Below are 24402 nucleotides of genomic sequence, written 5' to 3' on the forward strand. Positions count from 1 at the left end.
CGAGCGGACACACCGGGCTGTTTCCGCTTCCGTTGCCATGGCGGCCAGGCTCGTGAGTTTGGCCCGCGCCAGCTTTCAGGGATGTTTCCGGAATCGGGGTGAGGAGCTGCGGCCGGGGCGGCAGCAGGAGGGGGGGCAGGGAGAGCGCCGGCTGGGGCGGCGGGTCCTGGAGCGTGTCGGCGCGGGAGGGGAGCGTGCCACCGCGCCGCTGTTTGACCTTCTCACGGTGACAGCGCTGACTCCCACCACCGGCACACCGCTGAGGGCTAGCAGGATTACATACACAGGGTATATAGGGCAGAAACCGGCCATTCCGACCAACCGGTCCTCGGCGGCGTTTATGCTCCACTCGAGCCTGCCCCTGCCTTTCCTCATCTGAACTTAAGGAAAGGTAACTTCGACGGTATGAGGCGTGAATTGGCTAGAATAGACTGGCAAACGATACTTAAAGGGTTGACGGTGGATAAGCAATGGCAAACATTTAAAGATCGCATGGATGAACTTCAGCAATTGTACATCCCTGTCTGGAGTGAAAATAAAACAGGGAAGGTGGCTCAACCGTGGCTAACAAGGGAAATTAAGGATAGTGTTAAAGCCAAGGAAGAGACATATAATTCGACTAGAAAAAGCAACAAACCTGAGGACGAGGAGAAATTTAGAATTCAACAGAGGAAGATTAAGGGTTTAATTAAGAGGGGAAAAATAGAGTACGTAAGGAAGCTTGCAGGGAACATAAAAACTGACTGCAAAAGCTTCTATAAATATGTGAAAAGAAAAAGATTAGTGAAGACAAACATAGGTCCCTTGCAGTTGGACTCAGGTGAATTTATAATGGGGAACAAAGAAATGGCAGACCAATTGAACAAATACTTCGGTTCTGTCTTCACGAAGGAAGACACAAATAACCTTCCGAATGTACTAGGGGACAGTGGGTCTAGTGAGAAGGAGGAACTAAAGGATATCCTTATATGGTGGGAAATTGTGTTAGGGAAATTGATGGGATTGAAGGCCAATAAATCCCCGGGGCCTGATGGTCTGCATCCCAGAGTACTCAAGGAAGTGGCCCTAGAAATAGTGGATGCATTGGTGATCATTTTCCAACAGTCTATTGACTCTGGATCAGATCCTATGGACTGGAGGGTAGCTAATGTAACACCACTTTTTAAAAAAGGAGGGAGAGAGAAAACGGGTAATTATAGACCAGTTATCCTGACATCAGTGGTGGGGAAAATGTTGGAATCAATCATTAAGGATGAAATAGCAGCACATTTGGAAAGCAGTGACAGGATTGGACCAAGCCAGCATGGATTTATGAAAGGGAAATCATGCTTGATGAATCTTCTGGAATTTTTTGAGGATGTAACTAGCAGAGTGGACAAGGGAGAACCAGTGGATATGGTGTATTTGGACTTTCAAAAGGCTTTTGACAAGGTCCCACACAAGAGATTGGTGTGCAAAATCAAAGCGCATGGTGTTGGGGGTAATGTACTGACGTGGATAGAGAACTGGTTGGCAGACAGGAAGCAGAGAGTCGGGATAAACGGGTCCTTTTCAGAATGGCAGGCAGTGACTAGTGGAGTGCCGCAGGGCTCAGTGCTGGGACCTCAGCTCTTTACAATATATGTTAACGATTTAGATGAAGGAATTGAGTGTAACAGCTCCAAGTTTGCAGATGACACTAAACTAGGTGGCGTTGTGAGGAGGACGCTAAGAGGCTGCAGGGTGACTTGGACAGGTTAGGTGAGTGGGCAATTGCATGGCAGATGCAGTATAATGTGGATAAATGTGAGGTTATCCATTTTGGGGGCAAAAACACGAAGGCAGAATATTATCTGGATGGCGGCAGATTAGGAAAAGGGGAGGTGCAACGAGACCTGGGTGTCATGGTTCATCACTCATTAAAAGTTGGCATACAGGTAGAGCAGGCGGTGAAGAAGGCAACTGGCATGTTGGCCTTTATAGCTAGGGGATTTGAATATCGGAGCAGGGAGGTCTTACTGCAGTTGTATAGGGCCTTAGTGAGGCCTCACCTGGAATATTGTGTTCAGTTTTGGTCTCCTAATCTGAGGAAGGACGTTCTTGCTATTGAGGGAGTGCAGCGAAGGTTCACCAGATTGATTCCAGGGATGGCTGGGCTATCATATGAGGAGAGACTGGATCAACTGGGCCTTTATTCACTGGAGTTTAGAAGGATGAGAGGGGATCTCATAGAAACGTATAAGATTCTGACGGGACTGGACAGGTTAGATGCGGGAAGAATGTTTCCGATGTTGGGGAAGTCCAGAACCAGGGGACATAGTCTTAGGATAAGGGGTAGGCCATTTAGGACTGAGATGAGGAGAAACTTCTTCACTCAGAGAGTTGTTAACCTGCCGCAGAAAGTTGTTGATCCCAGTTCATTGGATCTATTCAAGAGGGAGTTAGATATGGCCCTTACGGCTAAGGGGATCAAGGGGTATGGAGAGAAAGCAGGAAAGGGGTACTGAGGGAATGATCAGCCATGATCTTATTGAATGGCGGTGCAGGCTCGAAGGGCCGAATGGCCTACTCCTGCACCTATTTTCTATGTAAATCTATCAGCATAACTCTCTATTCCCCTCTCCCTCAAATGCGTGTCTAGCCTCCTCTTAAATCACCTATACCATTGTGGTTTTATGACTGGAGGGCTGTTTCCAGTGGGGTTCCGCAGGGCTCAGTACTAGGTCCCTTGCTTTTTGTGGTGTGTGTATATATATCAATGATTTCGACTTGAATGTAGGGAGTATGATTAAGAAGTTTGCAGATGATACTAAAATTGGCCTTGTGGTTGATAATAAAGAAGAATGGTGGTGTTCCCATGCGTCTGCTGCCCATGTCCTTCTAGGTGGTAGAGATCATGGGTTTGGGAAGTGCTGCCGAAGAAACCTTAGCGAGTTGCTGCAGTGCATCTTGTAGATGGTACTCACTGAAGCCACGGTGCGCTGATGGTGGGGGAAATTAATGTTTAAGGTGGTGCATGGGGTGCCAATCAAGCGGGCTGCTTTGATCTGGATGGTGTTGAGCTTCTTGAGTGTTGTCGGCATCCTTTACCTGGATGGCGACAACACTCAAGAAGCTCGACACCATTTAGCACAATTAAAAAGTTTGCAGATGATACAAAAATTGGCCATATGGTTAACAATGAAGAAGAAAGTTGTAGACTGCAGGAAGATATCAATGAACTGGTCAGGTGGGCGGAACAGTGGCAAATGGAATTCAATCCTGAGAAATGTGAGGTAATGCATTTGGGGAGGGCTAACAAGGCAAGGGAATACACATTAAATGATAGGACACTGAGAAGTGTAGAGGAACAGCGGGACCTTGGACTGCATGTCCACAGATCCCTGAAGGCATATCAGGTAGATAAGGTGGTTAAGAAGGCATGCGGGATATAAGAGCATAGAATATAAGAGCAGGGAGGTTATGCTTGAATTGTATAAAACACTCGTTAGGGCCTAGCTTAGAGTACTGCGTGTAGTTCTGATCACCACATTACAGGAAAGATATGATTGCACTAGAGAGGGTATTGAGGATATTTATGAGGAAGTCGCCTGGACTGGAGAATTTTAGCTAAGAGGAAAGATTGGATAGGCTGGGGTTGCTTTCTTTGGAACAGAGGAGGCTGAGGGGGGACCAAATTGAGGTGTATAAAATTATGAGAGGCCTAGATAGAATGGATAGGAAGGACCTATTTCCCTTAGCAGTGAGGTCAACAACCAGGGGACATAGATTTAAAGTAATTAGTAGGAAATTTAGAGGGGATTTGAGGGGAAATGTTTTCACCCAGAGGGTGGTGGGGATCTGGAGTGCACTGTCTGAAAGGGTGGTAGAGACATAAACCCTCACCACATTTAAAAAGTACTTGGATCGGCACATGAAGTGCCGTAACCTACAAGGCTACAGACCAAGAGCTGGAAAGTGGGATTAGGCTGGATTGTTCTTTGTCGGTCGGAGCGGACACGATGGGCCGAAATGGCCTCCTTCCGTAAATTTCTACGATTGTTTCGCTTCAACCACTCCCTGTGGCAGCAAGTTCCACAATCTCACCACTCTGCATACAGAAGTTTCTTCTGAATTCCCTGTTTGATCTCTTGGGGACTGTCTTATAATGTTGATGGCCTCTAGTTTTGCTAGAGGAGCGAATTCCAGAGTTTAGGGTCTGGACAGCTTAAGGCACGGGGGACAATGGTGGGGCGAGGGAAGTCCAGGCTGCACAAGAGCGGGCAGGGGTGGAGGAAAGCAGAGTCCTCGCGGGGCTGCAGGAGGATTGAGTTATAGGGTGAAAGTGATCAAGAGTCTGGATTACTCTCCAACAACCTCTGGTAGAAACATGTCTTTGTTGAGGACAGGATATGACTTGGCTTTGATGCCTCCATGGTCAAATAGCCAGTTGACAGTGCCAAGGCTTTAGGCATAATGGCCAGCTAGAGTACTGCGTACAGTTTTGGTCTCCGTATTTAAGGAAGTATATACTTGCATTGGAGGCTGTTCAGAGAAGGTTCACTAGGTTGATTCTGGAGATGAGGGGATTGACTTATGAAGAGAGGTTGGGCCTATACACATTGGAGTTCAGAAGCATGAGAGGTGATTTTATCGAAACATAAGATAATGAGGGGGCTCGACAAGGTGGATGCAGAAAGGATATTTCCACTCATAGGGGAAACTAAAACTAGGGGATATAGTCTCAGAATAAGGGGCCGTCCATTTAAAACTGAGATGAGAAATTTCTTCTCTTGGAGGGTTGTAAATCTATGAAATTCTTTGCCCTAGAGAGCTGTGGATGGGTCTTTGAATATATTTAAGGCGCATAAGGACAGATTTTTGAGCGACAAGGGAGTAAAGGGTTATGGGGAGCGGGTAGGGAAGTGGAACTGAGTCTATGATCAGATCAGCCATGATCTTAGTGAATGGCGGAGCAAGCTCGATGGGCTGAATGACCGAATCCTGCTCCTATTTCTTACATTCTTATCTTGTGTTGAAGAGATACTGGAGAGGACCAGCAGATTGTATCCCAGCAAGGAATCAATACCTTCATGAGAAAAGAGAGGCATAATGTTGTTGTAGGAAAATCGGTAATGTTAAGTTAAGCTCATTTTAAAAATGAATAAATCTATTGGTGGGGGCTCCTCCAAAGAGTGATAGAGCTTCTGTCCATTATTGATTTATGAACACTCTTTCCCCAATTTGAGCTTTCAAGACTGTGATAGATTTTTGTTAGGGAATCAATGGGTATGGAGCAAAGGCTGATAAACAGAGTTGAGGTTGCAGATCAGCCATGATCTAATTGAATGACTGAGCAGGCCCCAGGAGCTGAATGGCTTACTGCTGTTCCTAATGTTCCCATGATTCTTGTTGTTTGGCTATTAGTGTTTTGCTCTACATTACAATATGGGGATTTTTGGCTGTGTATGAGCAAGAATGATGTTCAGGAAATTTGTAAAAAGCAGAATTATTTATCATTCAATCAACATCACTAAAATAGAGTATCTGATTATTAATCTCATTGCTGTTTGTGAGACTACTGTGCACAAATTGGCTTCTGCGTTTGCATATATGACAACAGTGACTATACTGCAAAAGTAATTAATTGACTGTGAAATGTTTTGGGTCATGAGGTTGCTATATAAATGTAAGTATTTTTTAATTTTATTTAATGTATTACAGTAGTTGAACTACAAAATAGCTGTTATACAGATGTGACAATTCATGTGGCTTTAGCGATGTCTCCTGCTGTGTCCTTGTCTGGCTGAGCCTGGTAAATTGCAGCCTCGGTGTTTTGTTTGACTGCATTTTGTTTCATGGCATAACTAAGAGCGTCTATTTCCACCTCTAACATTGTCAGTCCCCGCCCTTGCCTTAGCTCATCCACTGCTGAAACACTCTTCCTTGCCTTTGTTATCTCTAGACATGACTATTCCAACGCACTCCTGGTTGACCTTCCTCGTTCTAACCTACATAAACCTGAAGTCATCCAAAACTCGGCTGTCCGTGTCTTAACTCGCACCAAATCCCATTCACCCATCACCCCTGTGCTCGCTGACCTACATTGGCTCCCAGTTAAGCAACACATTAATTTCAAAATTCTCATCCTTGTTTTCAAATCCCTCCATGGCCTCCCCACTCCTCCCCCCGCCCCCCCTTCCTATCTCTGTAATCACCTCCAGCTCCAGAACCCTCCCTGAGATATCTGCGTTCCTTTAATTCTGCCCTCTGAGTAGCCATGATTAGAATCGCTTCACCATTGGTGACCATGCCTTCTGTTGCCTAGGCCCTAAGCTCTGGAATTCCCTGCCTAAACCTCTCTTTCCTCTTTTTAGACGCTCCTTAAAACCTACCTCTTTGCCTGCCCTAATTTCCTGTGTGGCTCAGTGTTAAATTTTTTGTCTTGTACTACTTCTGTGAAGCACCATGGGACATTTTACTATGTTAAAGGTGCTATATAAATCTAAGTTGTTGTTGCATCTGATTTGTTAAGACTGCTGTGTGCTAGCACTGGACCCTATGGCCATACCCATTTCATTGCTGTATGTGAGAATGTTAATACGGATTCTTTTTCCCTCAATCTGTTTCAGCGAATACACTGAAATGCGAACACCTCTTGCCTTTTCTGTAAAGGACCTTTATTGAAGATTCCCCGGCCGGGACTTGTCAAGACAAAGGGACCCTCTCAATCAGAGCCTGTTTACCTTCCCCTGGACAAGTCCCTTTTCAGTGCGAAAAGCACAGTAGATATACATTTTCAAAACAGAACACATTTGATTAGCACTTGGTCTATCCAATCTCTTTCTGCCTCCCCCCCCCCCCCCGCGAGTATGTCCAATGGCAGGCAAGAAAGTCTCCCAATTAGGGCTGGTGTCAGGTAGGTTAGTTATAGCTTTGCTACACTGTCTTCCCTTATCAGTAAAGAACCCAATTAGTTTCTCTTCCTCCTTATCAGTAGAAGCTATTACTTTTCCCTTCCTATCTAGGATTGCTTTCTTTCTTTGTACTGCCTTGGGCTTTCTCATGACCCGTGTCTAACCTCAACTTCAACTCTTGGTAACCCCTTTTTTTTCTGTTGATTCTGCAGTTGTCTGCATCTTGACCATTTCTTTAGCTATTTTCCCATGATTCCCTATCTCCATCCTTTTGCCACCTTCTCTAGCCATCTACCACTTTCGCAACCCTTTTACACATTCTCAAGACCTTGCTGTATTGAAATTAGGAAGATGAGTCGTGCCTGTTCTGCCATTTGGTTTGTTCATTGCTGATCTGTATCTTAACTCCATTTACCCACCTTGGTTCCATATCCTTTAATACCATACTATAAGAAAATAAGAATTTGGAGCAGGAGTAGATCATTTGGCCCCTCGAATCTGCTCCGCCATTTAATAAGATCATGGCTGATCTGATCTTGGGCTCAACTCCACTTTCCTGCCCGCTCCCCATAACCCTTCACTCCCTCATTGCTCAAAAATCTGTCTATCCCCACCTTAAATATATTCAATGACCCAGCCTCCACAGCCCTCTGGGACAAAGAGTTCCACAGATTTACAACCCTCTGAGAGAAGAAATTCCTCCTCATCTCAGTTCTAAATGGGTGACCCCTTATTCTTAAACTATGCCCCCTAATTCTGGATTCCCCACGAGTGGAAACATCCTCTCTGCATCTACCTTGTTGAGTCCCCTCAGTATCTTGTATGTTTCAATAAGATCACCTCTCATTCTTCTGAACTCCAATGAGTAGAACCCCGACCGGCTCATCCTTTCTTCATAAGTCAACCCTCTCATCTTCGGAATCAACCTCGTGAACATTCTCTGATCTGCCTCCAATGCAAGTATATCCCTCCTTAAATATGGAGACTAAAACTGTACGCAGTACTCCTGGTGTGGCCTCACCAATACCCTGTACAGTTATTTAACAAAAATCTATCAATCTCAGTTTTGAGATTTTCAATTGACCTAGACTCAACAGCTTTTTGGGTGAGTTTGAGATTTCCACTCCCCTTTTGTGTGAAGTACTTCCTGATATCACTCCTGAACAGCTCAGTTCTAATCTTAACGTTATTCTCCCTTGGTATGCACTTCCCCCACTAGAGGAAATAGAATAGATTGAGAGAAACTATCAAATCCTTTAATCATAAATACCTCAGTTAGATCACCCTCTTATCAAAGCTTTATATAACTATAACATAACTTCCATCCCTTTTAATTCCAACTCCCTTGAGATAAAAGTTAACATTCCATCAGCCTTTTAAATTAATTTTTTGAACCTGTCCACTAGTTTTTAGTGATTTCTGTACATGGTCCTCTAAATCTCTCTGCTCCTCCACAGTTCTTTCCTTCTCACCATTTAGAAAATATTCTGCTCCAAAGTTGATGACCTCACACTTCCCACATTCAACTCCATCTGCCCCAGTTTTTCTCACTCAAACTATTAATGTATCTTTGCAATCTCCATTGTAGCTCCCATCTACATTATTTACTGTGCCACCAAACTTCGTCATCAAACTTGATATATAGCTCTCTATTTCTTCATAAATATAGTGAAAAGCTGAGGCCCCAGTACAGATCCCTGGTGACTCCATGAATGACATTCTGCCAATTGGAGTACATACCTATTATTCGTACTCTTTGTCTCCTACCTTCCTCCCAACCAGTTCCCTACCCATGTCAATAGGTTGCCATGAGCTTTCATTTTTGCGAACAATCTGTATTATCTCGTGGGATAAATGTTGGCCAGGATACTGGGACAACTCTCCTTCTTGATATAATGCTATGGAATTGATTACACCCAGCTGTGCAGCAAAATGGGGCCATGGTTTAACGTCTAATCTGACAGTGCTGCACTGTAGTGTCAGCCTAGATTATGCACAACATTCCTGGAGTGGAGCTTGAACCGATGACCTTTTGTCTCGGGTGAGCCAAGGCTGACGACCTTATTAAGGAGCTCTTTCATTTTTCACTTCTGACAAAAGGTACAGGCTCAAAATGTTAACCTGTCTGTTTTCTGATGGCTCTTGCTATTTATTTACATTTTCAATTTGTAATTCAGATTCCACTAACGATAACTTTTTAACCCTTTTAGAATTATTTTAGTTTTACTTTATCAAACCAGTTTCTGATTCATGTCGCAATCTTCCCATAATTCCTTGAAACTTAACCTACAGTGTTTAGGGTTATGTAAAACACATGGGCTCACTATCTTGAATTTTTTTTGTTTTATTTCTACATAGAATCATAGAAATTTACGGCACATAAGGAGGCCATTTGTATCTGTGCCGGCCGCAAAAGAGTTATCCAGCTAACTCATTTTCCAGCTCTTGGTCCATAGCCTTGTAGGTTACAGCACTTCAAGTGCATTTCCAAGTATTTTTAAATGCGCTTGAGGGTTTCTGCCTCTACCACCCTTTCAGGCAATGAGTTCCAGACCCCCACTACCTGCTGGGTGAAGAAAGTTCATCTCAATTCCCCTCTAATTTCTACCAATTATTTGCAATCTATGCCCCGTTATTGAACTCACTGCTAAGGGAAATAGGTAATTCCTATCCACTATATCTAGGCCCCTCGTGATTTTATACACTTCAATTAGGTCTCCCCTCAGCCTCCTATGTTCCAAAGAAAACAATTCCAGCCTATCCAATCTTTCCTCATAGCTAAAATTCTCCAATCCTGGCAACATCCTCGTAAATCTCCACTGTGCCCTTTCTAGTGCAATCACATCTTTCCTGTAATATAGTGACCAGAACTGTACACAGTACTCTAGCTGTGGTCTAACTAGTGTTTTATACTGTTCAAATATAACCTCCCTGCTCTTGCCTTTATTAGCCAAGGCATAGAATACAAGTATTTTGTATGCCGCCTTAACCACCTTATCTACCTGTCCTGGTACTTTCAGGGATCTTTGGACATGCACTCCAAGGTCCTTCTATTTCTCTACACTTCTCTGTGTCATTTATTGTGTATTCCTTTGCCTTGTTAGCCTTCCTCATATGCATTATCTCATATTTGAAGTGTAAAGTCTTGCTCTTGTGTTTACATTATAGCTCCTGGCCATCGTGTTTTAGTGTCGCAGACCAGGTTTGAGGGATCCGTTTCTGAGACCCGACGTAAGTAAATACCAACCAGTATTTTAATTATATGTTCAATTTAATATTATGCTATCCATGTATGACACTGGGCTAGAAATTCGGTTCTCAGCGATAACGGTATTTTTTCACCAAAATTACCGTTATCGATTCGCAATCGCTATCGAGCCGGAAATTCAAGCTTTAATTTGCGCAGCGGTAAAAATCAGTGTGGAACGCAAACCGCGATCTTAACCAACTTTAGTCCAAGGCCGGATACCGCTGCAAGTTGGGTCTTGGGAGGGCGGAACAACACCTAAAAATAAATTGGAATTTTTTTTTTTTAAATTCACACATTTATAAGACACTTATCTATCGAATCACTGCAAAAAAATAAAAAATGGATGCGTTTATTTGTACTAACCAAATTGCAGCCGTTTCTCTGGCTCTCCATTATCACGTGATCTATTGCTGATTGGTCCCCTTTGAGGATAAGACACACCCTGAAGTTTCTCTGGAGTGTGTAAATGGAACCGCCCAGCCTCACTTTGCACATTGTAACATGATGCATTTGGACTTCAGAAGTCCGAAAGGGCCCATCCCTCCCCCAGCCGAAGTCTCCCCTTACTCCAGCACAAGTGCATCCCTCCCCAAGCCAAAGTCCATTACCCCAGCGCAAGTGACCTTACCCCCCCCCCCCCCCCCCCCCCACAGCCATAGTAAGAGCGTTGTGTGCAGATTAAGAGGTTTATTGGGTATGAAGTGAATAGCGACAGTGTTGTTACTATTTCATCCAAAAAAGAAACGATGTCCCTGGCGCGCTGAGCTTTCCGAGAAATCGGGTGTGGGTGTAAAGGGGGTTGGAAGAACGGGATCTGCCTTGCCTGAGTTCCCTCTCTTTCCCCCTGCCACCCCCCACCCTGTCTCTTCTCTCCCACCAGGCCCCCCCCCGCCCTGCCAATAATCAGGCTCTCCCTCTCTCTTTCCCTTCCCTCCCAACACCCGGGCTCTCTCTCTCTCTCTCTCTCTCTCCCCCATCCCCCCCATCCCCCCCCAAACAACCAGGCTCTTCACCTTCCCCATCCCCCCCAAACAACCAGGCTCTTCACCTCCCCCATCCCCCCCAAACAACCAAGCTCTCATCTCCCCCCCAAACCAGACTCTCTCTCTTCAGCGCTCTCTTCCCCTTCACGGCTCAGCGGGGGCAGGAGGCGGGGTTTAAGGCTTGTCGGCTCAGTGGGGGGCTCCACGGGGGAATCGGCGGCCGGTGGGGCAACGTGGTCAGAATCAGCGTGGCCAATTGCGGGGCCCCACTTCCGGGCGGAGTCCAGAGGACCAAAGCGCAAAAGGACGAGAAAATCGTTAGTACAAATAGTCACATCACTAAAAAATAAAAACTTTAACTGACCTTTTTCCAAGGGCTGCAACACAGCTTTTTATATGTCGGTATTTTTCGTGCAAAATACGGGTGTGCACAAAGCCAAATTTTGGTGAAAATGCTATTTCGGCTCTTGCACGGCAGCGCTCCTCTCTCCAATGGTATTTGAAAACTGCCGCTGCAAAATGTCACCGGATTTTCCGCCGACCAGGTTTTTGCCAAAAAAGGTGAAATAGCACCAAAAACCTGGTCGCAAAATCGCCGAATTTCTAGCCCTAAGCTTTCTACATAAATTAGCACCTTTTATAGGGAAGGATGTGGTTATGGTTCTTTATTGGAGAAAGAAATAGGAAAGTTATCAGTCTTTAAAGAAGCCATGACTATAGCTGATGTGGAGAGTAATAAGGGATACTTTGTGAAATTATAGTTAATAAGCATGTTATTGGTGCAGAATTAATGGACATTAGCTTATCTAACCTGTGAAATACCTGACTTGGGAAATTTTCGGGATGAGGGTATCGCTGGCATGGCTGGCATTTATTGTCAATCATTAGTTGCCTTTGAGAAGGTGGTGTTGGGACTATTTCTTGATCTGCTGCTGCCCATGTGGTGAAGGTACTCCCAATATGCTGTTGGGTAGAAAGTTTCAGGATTTTCACCCTGCGACAATAAAGAAACGGCAATATATGTCCAAGTCAGGATGGTGTGTGTCTTTGAGGGGAGCTTGGAGGTGATGGTGCTCCCATAAACCTGCTGTCCTAGTCCACTTCGGTGGTGGAGGTCACGGGTTTGGGAGGTGCTACTGGTTGAGCCTTGGCGAGTTGCTGCTGTACATTCTATAGATAGTACACACTGCAGCCATGGTACACCGGTGATGGCAGATGGGGGTGTTTAAGCCAGTGGATGGGGTGCCAATCAAGCAGACTACTTTGTCTCAGATGGTGTTGAACTCCTTGAGTGGTGTTGCAGCTACACCCATCCAGATGTGGAGAACATTCCATTAGACTCCTGATTTGTGCCTTGTAGTTGATGGAAAGGCTTTGGGGAGTCGGGAGGTGAGCCACTCGCCACAGAATACCCAGCCTCTGACCTCCAGTAGCCACACCATTTTCTGATGCTGAGATCATTTGTAAAAAATTCCAATCTGTTGCATTGATGTTCACCTCACCGCAAAATACACCAAGAAGTGTGTGCTTTCTTAATTGGGGGGTGGGGGGAGAGGTATGATAGAACTTGGATAAATGAAGTTTACTTAGCAATGATTCACCTTATCTTGCAGCTACTGTCCGACCACAGAATGAACTACAGCATAACCAGCTGTCTGTCTTTGGTGAATATGTTGCTGAAATGCTTCCCAAATATATCCAACAGGCGCAGGTAAGACTTGTTGGCAGTTTGACTGGTACATTGACATAAATTGGGCTACTGAGTTTTATAAATCAGTTATGTATCTGTGTATTGTATGGTCAAGTATTGGAATGTGAAATTAGGCGTTTCCTAGGAAATCTCTACCATTGTGTTATTTGGTCTAATAAATAGTTTTCTGATACCTGCATTAGAATATAGCACTGTGTCATTACTAAAATGGTTATTAAGTAGGAGGCAAACATCTTCTAAAATAACAAGTAAAATGTCTCGTCCAAGGAATTTTTTAATAAGATATCTCACCGTAGCAATTTTACACAAACACCAGTTGGGTAATGCTGTACAAACTTTTCTTCTTCCCAATTCCTTCAATTTGGCATATTTGGCCTCCATGTGCTGCCAGCATAACTGATGGTGAAAGTAACAGTGATAAAATGAAATGGAAAATAAATTTCGGCCATTAAATTGTTTTGCTTGCCCAGTAGTATATCCTGTAATGCTATTATTTTTCAGATCACCTGGTAATGGACACTAACAATATTCCAACAGTGGATAGTCATGGGGCTATAGGTGGGAGGAGGAACTTAACACAATCACAATCACTAAGGAGGTGGTACTCAGTAAGATAATGGGGCTAAAGGCAGATAAATCCCCTGGAATCCTAGGGTCTTAAGAGAAGTAGCGGCAGTGATTGTGGATGCATTGGTTGTAATTTACCAAAATTCCCTGGATTCTGGGGAGGTCCCAGCAGATTGGAAAACTACAAATGTAACGCCCCCATTTAAAAAAGAAGGCAGACAAAATGCAGGAAACTATAGACCAGTTAGCCTAACATCTGTGGTTGGGAAAATGTTGGAGTCCATTATTAAAGAAGCAGTAGCAGGACATTTGGAAAAGCAAAATTCCGTTGGACAGAGTCAGCATGGATTTATGAAGGGGAAGTCATGTTTGACGAATTTGCTGGAATTCTTTGAGGATGTAATGAACAGGGTGGATAAAGAGGAACCAGTGGATGTGGTGTATTTGGACTTCCAGAAGGCATTTGACAAGGTGCCACATAAAAGGTTACTGCGCAAGATAAAAGTTCACGGGGTTGGGGGTAATATATTAGCATGGATAGAGGATTGGCCTACTAACAGAAAAAAAGAGTCGGGATAAATGGTTCATTCTCTGGTTGGCAACCAGTAACTAGTGGGGTGCCGCAGGGATCAGTGCTGGGACCCCAACTATTTACAATCTATATTAACGACTTGGAAGAAGGGACTGAGTGTAACGTAGCCAAGTTTGCTGACGATACAAAGATGGGAGGAAAAGCAATGTGTGAGGAGGACACCACAAATCTGCAAAAGGACATACAGGCTAAGTGAGTGGACAAAGATTTGGCAGATGGAGTATAATGTTGGAAAGTGTGAGATCATGTACATTGGCAGAAAAAAATCAAAGAGCAAGTTATTATTTAAATGGAGACAGATTGCAAAGTGCTGCAATACAGCGGGACCTGGGGGTGCTTGTGCATGAAACACAAAAGGATAGTATGCAGATACAGCAAGTGATCAGGAAGGCCAATAGAATCTTGGCCTTTATTGCAAAGGGGATGGAGTATAAAAGCAGTGAAGTCTTGCTACAGCTATACAGGTATTGGTGAGGCCACACCTGGAATACTGCGTGCAGTTTTTGTTTCCATATTTACGAAAGGATATACTTGCTTTGGAGGCTGTTCAGAGAAGGTTCACTAGGTTGATTCTGGAGATGAGGGGGTTGACTTATAAGGAAAGGTTGAGTAGGTTGGGCCTCTATTCATTGGAATTCAGAAGAATGGGAGGTGATCTTATCGCAAAGTATAAGATTATGAGGGGACTTGACAAGGTGGATGCAGAGAGGATGTTTCCACTGATGGGGGAGACTAGAACTAGAGGGCATGATCTTAGAATAAGGGGCCGCCCATTTAAAACTGAGATGAGGAGAAACTTTTTCTCTGAGAGTTGTAAATCTGTGGAATTTGCTGCCTCAGAGAACTGTGGAAGCTGGGACATTGAATAAATTTAAGACAGAAATCGACAGTTTCTTAAATGATAGGGGTTATGGGGAGTCGGGAGGGAGGTGGAGCTGAGTCCATGATCAGATCAGCCATGATCTTATTGAATGGCGGAGCAGGCTCGAGGGGCCATATGGCCTATTCCTATTTCTATTTCTTAGGTTCTAACCCCATATGTCAATACATCATGGGTGTTGGATCGTACACAAGTTAATATCTTTGCCTTGTCTTTATTAAACAGGTGACATGTTTCAATGAGTTGGAGATTTTTATCCATCCAGAAGGCATAATACCAGTGCTGACATTCCTGCGGGATCACACCAATGCCCAGTTCAAATCACTTGCTGACGAGACTGCAGTGGATGTCCCTTCTCGCCCGTTTAGATTTGAGGTAATAGGGGAGGGGTCAGGGGAGAGGAAATAGTAAAATTGTGCTTTAAAAATATTACATTTATAGCAGCTTTCAAAATGTGCACATTTGTAGTAGCAATTTAAAATTACTTTGCAAATATTAAATGTTAGATTTTATATGGAGGACTATTTCTTGGTTTGTTGAGCTATTTTAGTGCAGCAATAATGTATTGTTTCCTCAAAGATGATAATGATGGCATAAATACTAAGCTTCTAAGTCTTAGACTCCCATTTGCTAACAATGGTGGTGTGAGAGTAGAGAACTGATGTACCTTTTCATGGCATAATGATTTTTTCACATAGTCTCACTGTGCTGGAAAACTAACTATAGAGTTAATTAGTCAAAAAAAAACTCCTGAAAACAATAGCTTACAAAATGCCAAATCACTTGCTTAATTTCATGTGTTACAATAAATGTGTTGTAAAATATATGCGTTGACCAGCATAGTTTTGGAAACATCGACAAATTGTGGAAGAGCCTCACATTGTTTGCTGAGTTTTATAAATCTGTTATATATCTGCGTATTGTGTGGTCAAGTATTGGAATGTGAAATTAAGCTTTTCATAATGTACTGATACTGTAGTCAAGATTTAATTTTAAAATATTTTCTGTTACCTTTCCAACAGATTGTATATAACTTGCTTTCACTGCAATTTAACTCTCGTATCCGCGTGAAGACTTACACTGATGAGTTGACGCCACTGGATTCCTTAGTACCTGTATTCCAGGCTGCAAACTGGTATGAGAGAGAGGTAAGCTGAAGCAAATGGAGGAAATGTTCTGGCCAGTTCTTTTTTATCTCCAAAAAAGCCAAGTTCAAGTGCAGTCTTCAAAGTGAAGTGAGGTTAGAGAGTGGAAGATAATTGAACCAAGGGCAAGGGAGTATTAAACATTAGAGGCCTGAGGGTGCAGATAGAGTGGGTGGACTGGGGGAGAAGACACAGTGACATGAATATGTGCAGCAAATTCTTAGCAAAAGCAGTTTATGCTATGTAAATCTAAATTTGAAAAAAGGCATGAAGTATCTAGTTGTGAGCAGGATTAGAGATAGAAGGAAAAACTGCAAATAACTACTGAGGCTCAACATCTGAAAGGCAAAGGTAGGCTGCGTTGCATTTGAGACTCTTCATTTGTTCTGACAAAGGGTTGTACCCAAAATATTATCTTTCCTTTTCAGATGCTCACTGAGCTACTATGTATTTCCTGTGTTTCTATTGAAGATTGTATACACAGAGACCAGGATGATTGTTATGCTTATGCTGGTTGGGTTGTGGGGGAAAGAGTTGTCTGTGGATGCTAACAGGCCAGAGCTGAATCGTTGAGATGGATAAATGTTTTGTGGTTTGACTTGAGGTTTGGGGATAGCTGGGGTTGAGTCCAAGATTGAGTGAATGTATGTTGTATGTGGAAGGAGCAGAATTGATGAGCCAAATGACATTTTATCCATTCATGTTTTATGTCCTTGATTTCAATAGAGAAAGATCATGAGGCTTTCACAGAGTAGTCAAAACACTGATTATTGTGTGCTATATTATAAGGGGCTAAATTCCCCCAAATTGTCATGTGATTAACAGTATTGCGATTTGAAACTATTGTACTGTGCTTATGGCCATTCAAATTGCATAAAATATAGGACATTACATGAAACTGAGATATAATTTATTATTTTGCAAGTTACATAATTTTGCTCTTGGTACTTTTACGAAAAAACTAGTATAACCATCTTACAAATACACTCAATACTGTATTTGTATGTAAAATTTAACACAAGATTGTAATATTTTCCCAAAATACAAGCACCTGCTGGATGAATGGTGTAATATTTCTAAATCTTTGGCATTAAATTGACGGCAAGACCAATTCTTTTAAAACAAATTGGAATAAGTTTATTAAATACACACACACATGTAGCCTATCTAACACATCATCATCATCATAGGCAGTCCCTTGAACGAGGAAGACTTGCTTCCACATGGGTTCACAGATGTTTCAACGAAGGACCCGATATTCCAGTCCTGAACTCCAATTGAAGGGGTGGACGATGTCTGTGCGTGGATTTTTTTAATGTGAGGTGACCGTTGCACACCTGCCACCGCACGGGCTCAACAGAGCTAGGTCTTTATCCGGTGGCAAGGATTAACCAGGATGACTGGAGACCTGCTCTGCTGCATGGACCTAGTGTGCACACATGTCTTTTTTTTTTAAAGCTATGTTGATAGATCTGTTGAAGGGGGATTACTTTTGTTTGCGGCGATGATTTCAGTTGAAAGAGGCTCGTGCTCGGAACTTGCCGGTTGGGTTTAAATATTTATTGTTTTACGGGCATAAATCTTTGCCCCTGTGAGCGGGCGCAGGGGTTTGCTGCTGTGATTGGCGGGGGTCAATAGGTCAGTATATGAGGAATATGAGGTGCAGCGAGAGATCGTGGCGGAGGTGCAGCAAATGAGGGTACGGGGCCCAGAAGAGCCGAGGGCCCAGAGGCAGCACGGGCCAGCGCACACTAGGTCTGTGCAGCATCTAACACAACAGCATTCTATTAGTATCCTATGGACTCTACTTAATTACAACAGGTAAGGTAATGAGTTACAGATTTACAGAGACATATACTTCCCTCTGAGTCAACTAAAGCACGCGGCCACCTTCCTTGCTTCTTGGTCTGGTCTGTGAAGAGGGAGGTCACCTGCTTTGTCGCATGGTCCGAAAAGAGAAAAGAGAGCGAGCAGGCTTTGCGCTTGCATTTTTATTCTCATAAAGTCCATTGTTTCTCAACATAAGTTGCTAAAGCCCCAGGATTGGGTCTTGGTTCCAAGGTAGTTCCTTATTGGCTTTCCTCACACATGCGACTGTCTGCAGGAATTGGAGCCGCTCCTTGATTAGGTTAATCGCTTTCCCATTAACACCTTTTCTAGTTTGGTGAGTTTCAACACCATGTTCCTTTTGTTAATCTTCGCCCAACCAGAGAAGACATGGGGCTAGACTTTCCACCTCACATTGCCCATATATCGCCTAAAACTGACGTCTATCGCCCATTTTGAGCAAAAAAATGGAAACTCAGGCCTCAACATCGCCGGAAAATTAAGCCCCCAAATTTCAGCTCACTTTGCCGAGCTGATCGCCTGCACATCGCCGATTTGAACTTCTGGCACATTGCCGGGCTGATCGCTCGCCGAGAACATCGCTGGACAATAGTTGCTTTTCCCGGGCTTTCCTGACCGAACTGGGCACTACATTTTGAATTTCGGAGGAAGGGAGGAGGCAGCTAAAAAACTCGAGCTAAGATATTTGAGAGTTATTTAAGGGTCTTTTATAGATCCGCTCAGATTTATACATATTTAATTGCACTAATAATAGCTTAGTAGATTAGGCATTTTTTACTGAAAAGTGCATTTATAACAAGTAAAAATAAATATTGATAGTGATGGGGCCTATGCTTTCTGTGCCATTACTTGTAACTGCTCACACGCTGGTTTCTGAAAGGATCAATCGAAGAGGTGGCAGAGTCATCATCATAGGCGGTCCCTCGAACGAGGATGACTTGCTTCCACGAGTTCGCAGGTGTTTCGATGACGGACCCGATGTTCCAGTCCTGAACTCCAATTGAGGGGGTGGAAGACGCCTGTGTGAGAGAGCAGCTCCACGGGTCGGGCTATAAAAGAGCTGGAGCGGTGGGCCCTGGGATGTCGTGGCCCCCCTGACCTGCGAGAGAACAGCTCCGTGGGTCGGGCTATCAAAGAGCTGGAGCGGTGGGCCAGGGACGTCGTGGTGGCAGAGTAATGTGTAGACAGAGACAGAGGAGGCGAAGGTACAAAGAAACACAATCTTACCTCAACTTGTCTGAAAACGCATGTCTTAGGAGGCTGCGCTTCTGGAAGGAGATCATTGATGAGATTTGTCATCTTAAGGGGGACCTGCAGCTTTCCAGCACCATCAGAACCGCACTGCCCATTGAGGTCAGGATCCTTTCAGGCTTCAGCTGGCGATATCTAGTATCTCTCAGCACGCCACGCACTGCTGCATTCGTCGGGTGACTGAAGCCCTTTATGCTCGCAGGAAGGCTTTGGGTTTCTCGAGAGTAGCAAACTTCCCCAAGGTGCAGGGAGCAATAGACTGCACGCACATTGTCCTGAAAGCACCTTTACAGAATGCAGAGGTGTTTTGTAACAGAAAGGGATTCCCACTCCCTGAATGTGAAGCTTGTCGACCACAACCAAATAATCATGACAGTAAATGCTACATTTCCTGGCAGCATCCATGATGTGCACATCCTACGTGAGAGTGTTACCCCTGACCTGATTGTCAATCAGCCAGAAGGTCACGGGTTGGATGTTGGGGGATAAGGGATATGGCCTTGCCAGCTGGCTGATGACCCCACTGTGTAATTCCGTCACCGAAGCAGAGAAACGTTACAACGAAAGCCACATAGTGACACGCAACATCGTCGAAAAGACAATTGGAGTCCTAAAGCAGCGCTTCAGATGCCTGGACCACCCTGGTGGCAGTCTACAGTACCACCCTGACCAGGTCGCTGAGTTTATTGTGGTGTGTTGCATGCTGCATTACCTAGCTATAAGGAGAGGACAACTAATGCCAGAAGGGGCTGCATGTCCACCTCCAGAAAGAGGGAAGCAATAGGAGGAGGAAGCTGGTGAGGACCTCTGGGAGGTCAATCAGCCTGGTGATCTAGCCATGGTCCCACTGACCACCGACCGCCCTCCCCCGAAGACCAGTACCCCGTGCGAGTTACGCGGCTGCAAAGCTGTTGCGTCAGTAGCTCATTTATGAATGGTTTGCATGAAATTACATTGGGAATCGTCACATTTACATTTACAGTTACGGTTAAACAAAAGTTGCATTTGCATTGAGTTACGTTTTAGCCTTGCCTGCACTGGCCTGGCCTTTGTTGTACAACATTTGCATTAATGCTTAACTTAAGTAAACTTATGTTATTATAAGAGAATGCACAACAAATGCAAAACAATTGTTAAAATGGTAAATTTAAAAAATGCTCAACTGTAAGAGAATGCATAATTGTTAAATTCAGTAAAAAAAATTATTGTAAACAACGCATTTTTACATTTTTTTAATTAACATCCTCTCTTTCCCCACATCCTCTCTTTCCCCACCCACAACTATGAACGCACATTAGCAGCAACAAATTAACTAAATAATTTAACATCAACATGAACTATAAAAAATTTAACATGAACATTGCAAAAATAACCCTTCTCCCTACCAGCGCCACATTTCCCTCCAGGTCCTTTACCCTCTTTGCCCCCCCCCTCCCACCCCGTGTTTTAGCACCACCCGCCCGCTTTGGTCCCCACAGACCAAGACGACGCTGGCGTGCAGCGGGCGACGGCAAGACTTCCTGCTATGGTGGAGGTATTGCAGTGGAAGACGAAGCTGGCTGTTCGTCTTCTGAGTCAAGAGGAAGTGTATCCTCCGTACTCGCTTGAGTGCTCGGGGTTGTATATTCAAAAAGGAGTTAGATGAGGTCCTTACTGCTAGGGGGATCAAGGGGTATGGCGAGAAAGCAGGAATGGGGTACTGAAGTTGAATGTTCAGCCATGAACTCATTGAATGGCGGTGCAGGCTAGAAGGGCCGAATGGCCTACTCCTGCACCTATTTTCTATGTTTCTATGTTTCTATGTACTCAGACCCAACACAACACTTTGGGGTGCAGGGTCGTGTTCAACCAGCAACTCGTGCTGAAGGGCATTGGTTGCGGCGGTCTGCTCACGCATCTCTTCTAGTGTCTGCCGTGCTACCTCCAATGCATAGCCGACATCTGGGGAAAGTCAGACACGAACTGAACGAACCCCTGGAGAAGCTCACGACCTATCGCGACCATCTCGAGCACAGGGAGATCAAGCCCTCCAAGTGACTGTCCGAGGGAGGCGATTTCTGACCTCGCTGACCCGGCCTCCGTGGGGTCGGTGTGTGCAATATGATGTGCCTTAGTGTTGCCAGCTGCACACTGCTTGGTCCCGGTACCTCTTCAATCTCAAGTGAGATGACCGCAGGTTCACCGCCCCCCACCCCGCTGCTGTTGATGATCCTCCTCCTCCTCTTCCTCCTCTAGCTCAGTGGTGGTGATGGTGTTGTCGAGCTCCTCCTCCTGCTCTTGAACAGGTGCTGGTTGCACCTCGACCAGCGTCTCAGGATGACCTTAAAAACACATTACCTTATTACAGAGCTTATTAGAACATAACGGTGCACATTAACGAGAGACGTTACATATCAATACATTTCACTACACCAGAAAGCTGTAGTGGCTGCATGCCCTGTTTCTTATGCACAAAGTCTGCATGCATGACATGACATTCATATATTGCATTATAATTACAGGACATTACATTACTCACGAGACGCATAGCTGGGCTCCGCCAGACCACGGGTGGTGGCCGAACTGATTTCATGGCCCACGAGCGCAGTTTCACACTCCTCGAGGTCCGTCAGTGGTTGCAGCTGAGCAGAGCCCCCCCCCCCCCCCAGGTGCGCCTCTGCTCAGCCCGATTGATTGATATCATCTTCTGCAAGCGTATTAGCATATGCTAATTGACTAGGTAGTATGATGGAGTCACAACAGTTTAAAGTTACATGCTACATATATACATCTCTCTATAACTGCAGCAGCAAGAGTAAAGCTCCCTCCACACTCACAGGGCAGCTGCAGCATGGGGTTATTGACAGAGTAAAGCTCCCTCCACACTGTCCCATCAAACACTCCCAGGGCAGCTGCAGCAAGGGGTTATTTACAGAGTAAAGCTCCCTCCACACTGTCCCATACATAGTCCCAGGTTCTTAACATGGAGTTTAATGTAAAACATTTATGAGTAAAAAAACTTAAATTCAATACAGGAGATTCATTATTATAAATAAAATTTGCATCAGTACAATATAAAATGCAACTTACTCTTGCTCCAGCTACCAAGCTGTTCCAGCGTTTCCAGCACTGTTCCGACCCCCACATCTCATGGGATGCGGAGGACACCACTGCAGCGATCTCTGCCCAAATTTTTCTGTAAACTTGGGGTGGGGGTTTCCTGTGTGCACCCCAAGTCAGTTTTCCCCACCGGGAATGCACCTCATTTACCAGGGCCTCATTCGCCTCGTCACTAAAGAGCTTTTCCCTCTTCCTCTCCCCTTCAGCATCATGATGCATTTCTGACATAGTTTAAATTATGAATTCAAGCCTGCTCTGTTGTCTTTTCTGCTTCTCTGCTTCACTACCTTCTCGGTGTGTGTGTGTATATATATATATGTATCTCTCTCGCGCTCGCTCTCGCACTCTCTCTTCCCCACACACACACACACACACACACACACCCCCGTGCCTTCTGCGTATATGTGGATGACCCCTGACCTCCCGAAACGCTGGAAAAGCAGTCAAGAAAACAAAGAAAAAAAAATCGCATGCATAGTAGGCCGTTGCTAGGGAAGCTTTGGCCTCCAACATCAATGGGCGAACGTCGCATCGCTGGCCTACCGCCGAGTGGAAAATCGATATCCAAAAAATGGGCTATGTCCCAGCAATCAGTAAGGCTGAGACATCGTACATCGCTGGTCCATCGCCCATTTTTTGGGGGCCAAAGACAGCAAAGTGAAAGTCTAGCCCATGAACTTTGATGTATCCATTTTGTCTTTTCAAACCGCAGCCTGTCTAATCTGCACTTTTAACATTGATTCAGTGTGTATGTATAAATGTCATCATTAATATACACTTTTATTCTTACAATGGACAAACATTTTGATGCTTTTTGTTTAAATCTTACAACTGTCAATTTTTTAATTTCAAGTTCTTAATGAAGCCTAAGAAATTACACTTTGTACTCATTTGTTCCAGATTTGGGATATGTATGGTGTATTCTTTGCTGACCACCCAGACCTAAGACGAATCCTCACGGACTATGGATTTGAAGGCCATCCTTTTCGCAAAGATTTCCCACTCTCTGGTTATGTGGAGGTATAAAATAATCTGGTTTCTTTAATGATGTATATCTATTGAGTTTTTTGTTTCTCTTCCTCCTTTCTCCCTCCCCAAGTCATCTCCGTAAGTATTGGAGTGAAAATCTCTTGTGACAATTGCTAATGTGCTTTTATTACATTAGTCTGAAATAATTGCAAATCAAATCCCGGTGTTCAATGTCCTATCCCATCAAGTATTATAACCACTGACATGTCTTTGTCTAACTATTGCTCTTCTTTCTAGGTACGCTATGACGATGAGGTAAAGCGTGTTGTTGCTGAGCCTGTTGAACTTGCCCAGGAATTCCGCAAATTTGACCTCAACAGCCCATGGGAAGTGTTCCCAGCACACCGTGAGCCAACTGAACTGTCAAAAATTGAGGCGGGAGAGAAAAAATCTGAGACAAAATGAACAGGGACAGCTGAATCTTTGGGAAAATCTTGACTGATGTCACTTTTAATGTGGACCTAAATTGCTGTTTTCTGTAATACCTAATGGTTTGTGAGATTTATGTAAATAAATTATATGTATACGGTTATTTTTTGTTGCAGTTTTAATTATATTACAACTCTTAATGTATGTGTGTCCAGAAAGAACAGTTTTAAATTGGGCCTTTAAACAATAGTGAGGCAGAGATGCAGATCTTTTGACTCAGCCCACGAAGCTCCCACTGGTTCCTTTCTTTGTATTCTTTAACGTTCCTGTGGACTGGATAAAGCTGCTCCCTGATTGATGGATTGTGACCAATCCGGAATCAGCCTTTACTAGTGTTTCAAGCATGGGAATTTTAAAATTGCTGGAGCTTCCAAATTTTCAGGCTTTATAGAGAAGAGGGGGATTGGGGTGGGTGGGGGAAAGCTTATTTTATGGTGGGATCTTGCCTTTTTGTTTGTATGGGGAGTCTTGCATTTTTGTGTGTATGGGGGAGGTTAATTTTGTCCATGGGGATTTAAATCGCTACGTAAACATATGCGGCCCACTCATTGGTTTTGACGCATGTTTCTGACTCTAGCTCTAAAAAGTTAGCTATCCCTGTAGCAAGTCACAGAGTATAAACTTGTTAGTCATTTGCTTTTTGGGTTTTAATATTGGATTTGGTGGCCAGTGTATTGGGTTATTTAATGCTTTGGTAGGATGGGTAAAATTGGTACAATAACACGACAAGTAATCGACATCCA

General features: G+C 44.1%; 1 protein-coding gene across 1 annotated transcript; it reads left to right on the forward strand.

Annotated features, from left to right (window-relative positions):
* Positions 1-5: 5 nt before the first annotated feature.
* On the forward strand, positions 6-23762 carry ndufs3 (NADH:ubiquinone oxidoreductase core subunit S3). Its single transcript, XM_070899653.1, has 7 exons — positions 6-98; positions 10044-10106; positions 12722-12819; positions 15084-15233; positions 15881-16006; positions 23102-23221; positions 23468-23762. The coding sequence occupies exons 1-7, from the start codon at positions 38-40 to the stop codon at positions 23633-23635; spliced, it is 786 nt and encodes a 261-aa protein (XP_070755754.1). The 5' UTR covers positions 6-37; the 3' UTR covers positions 23636-23762.
* The last annotated feature ends 640 nt before the right edge of the window (positions 23763-24402 follow it).

The sequence above is a fragment of the Pristiophorus japonicus genome, chromosome 14 (assembly GCF_044704955.1).
Source record: "Pristiophorus japonicus isolate sPriJap1 chromosome 14, sPriJap1.hap1, whole genome shotgun sequence".
Lineage (NCBI taxonomy): Eukaryota > Metazoa > Chordata > Chondrichthyes > Pristiophoridae > Pristiophorus > Pristiophorus japonicus.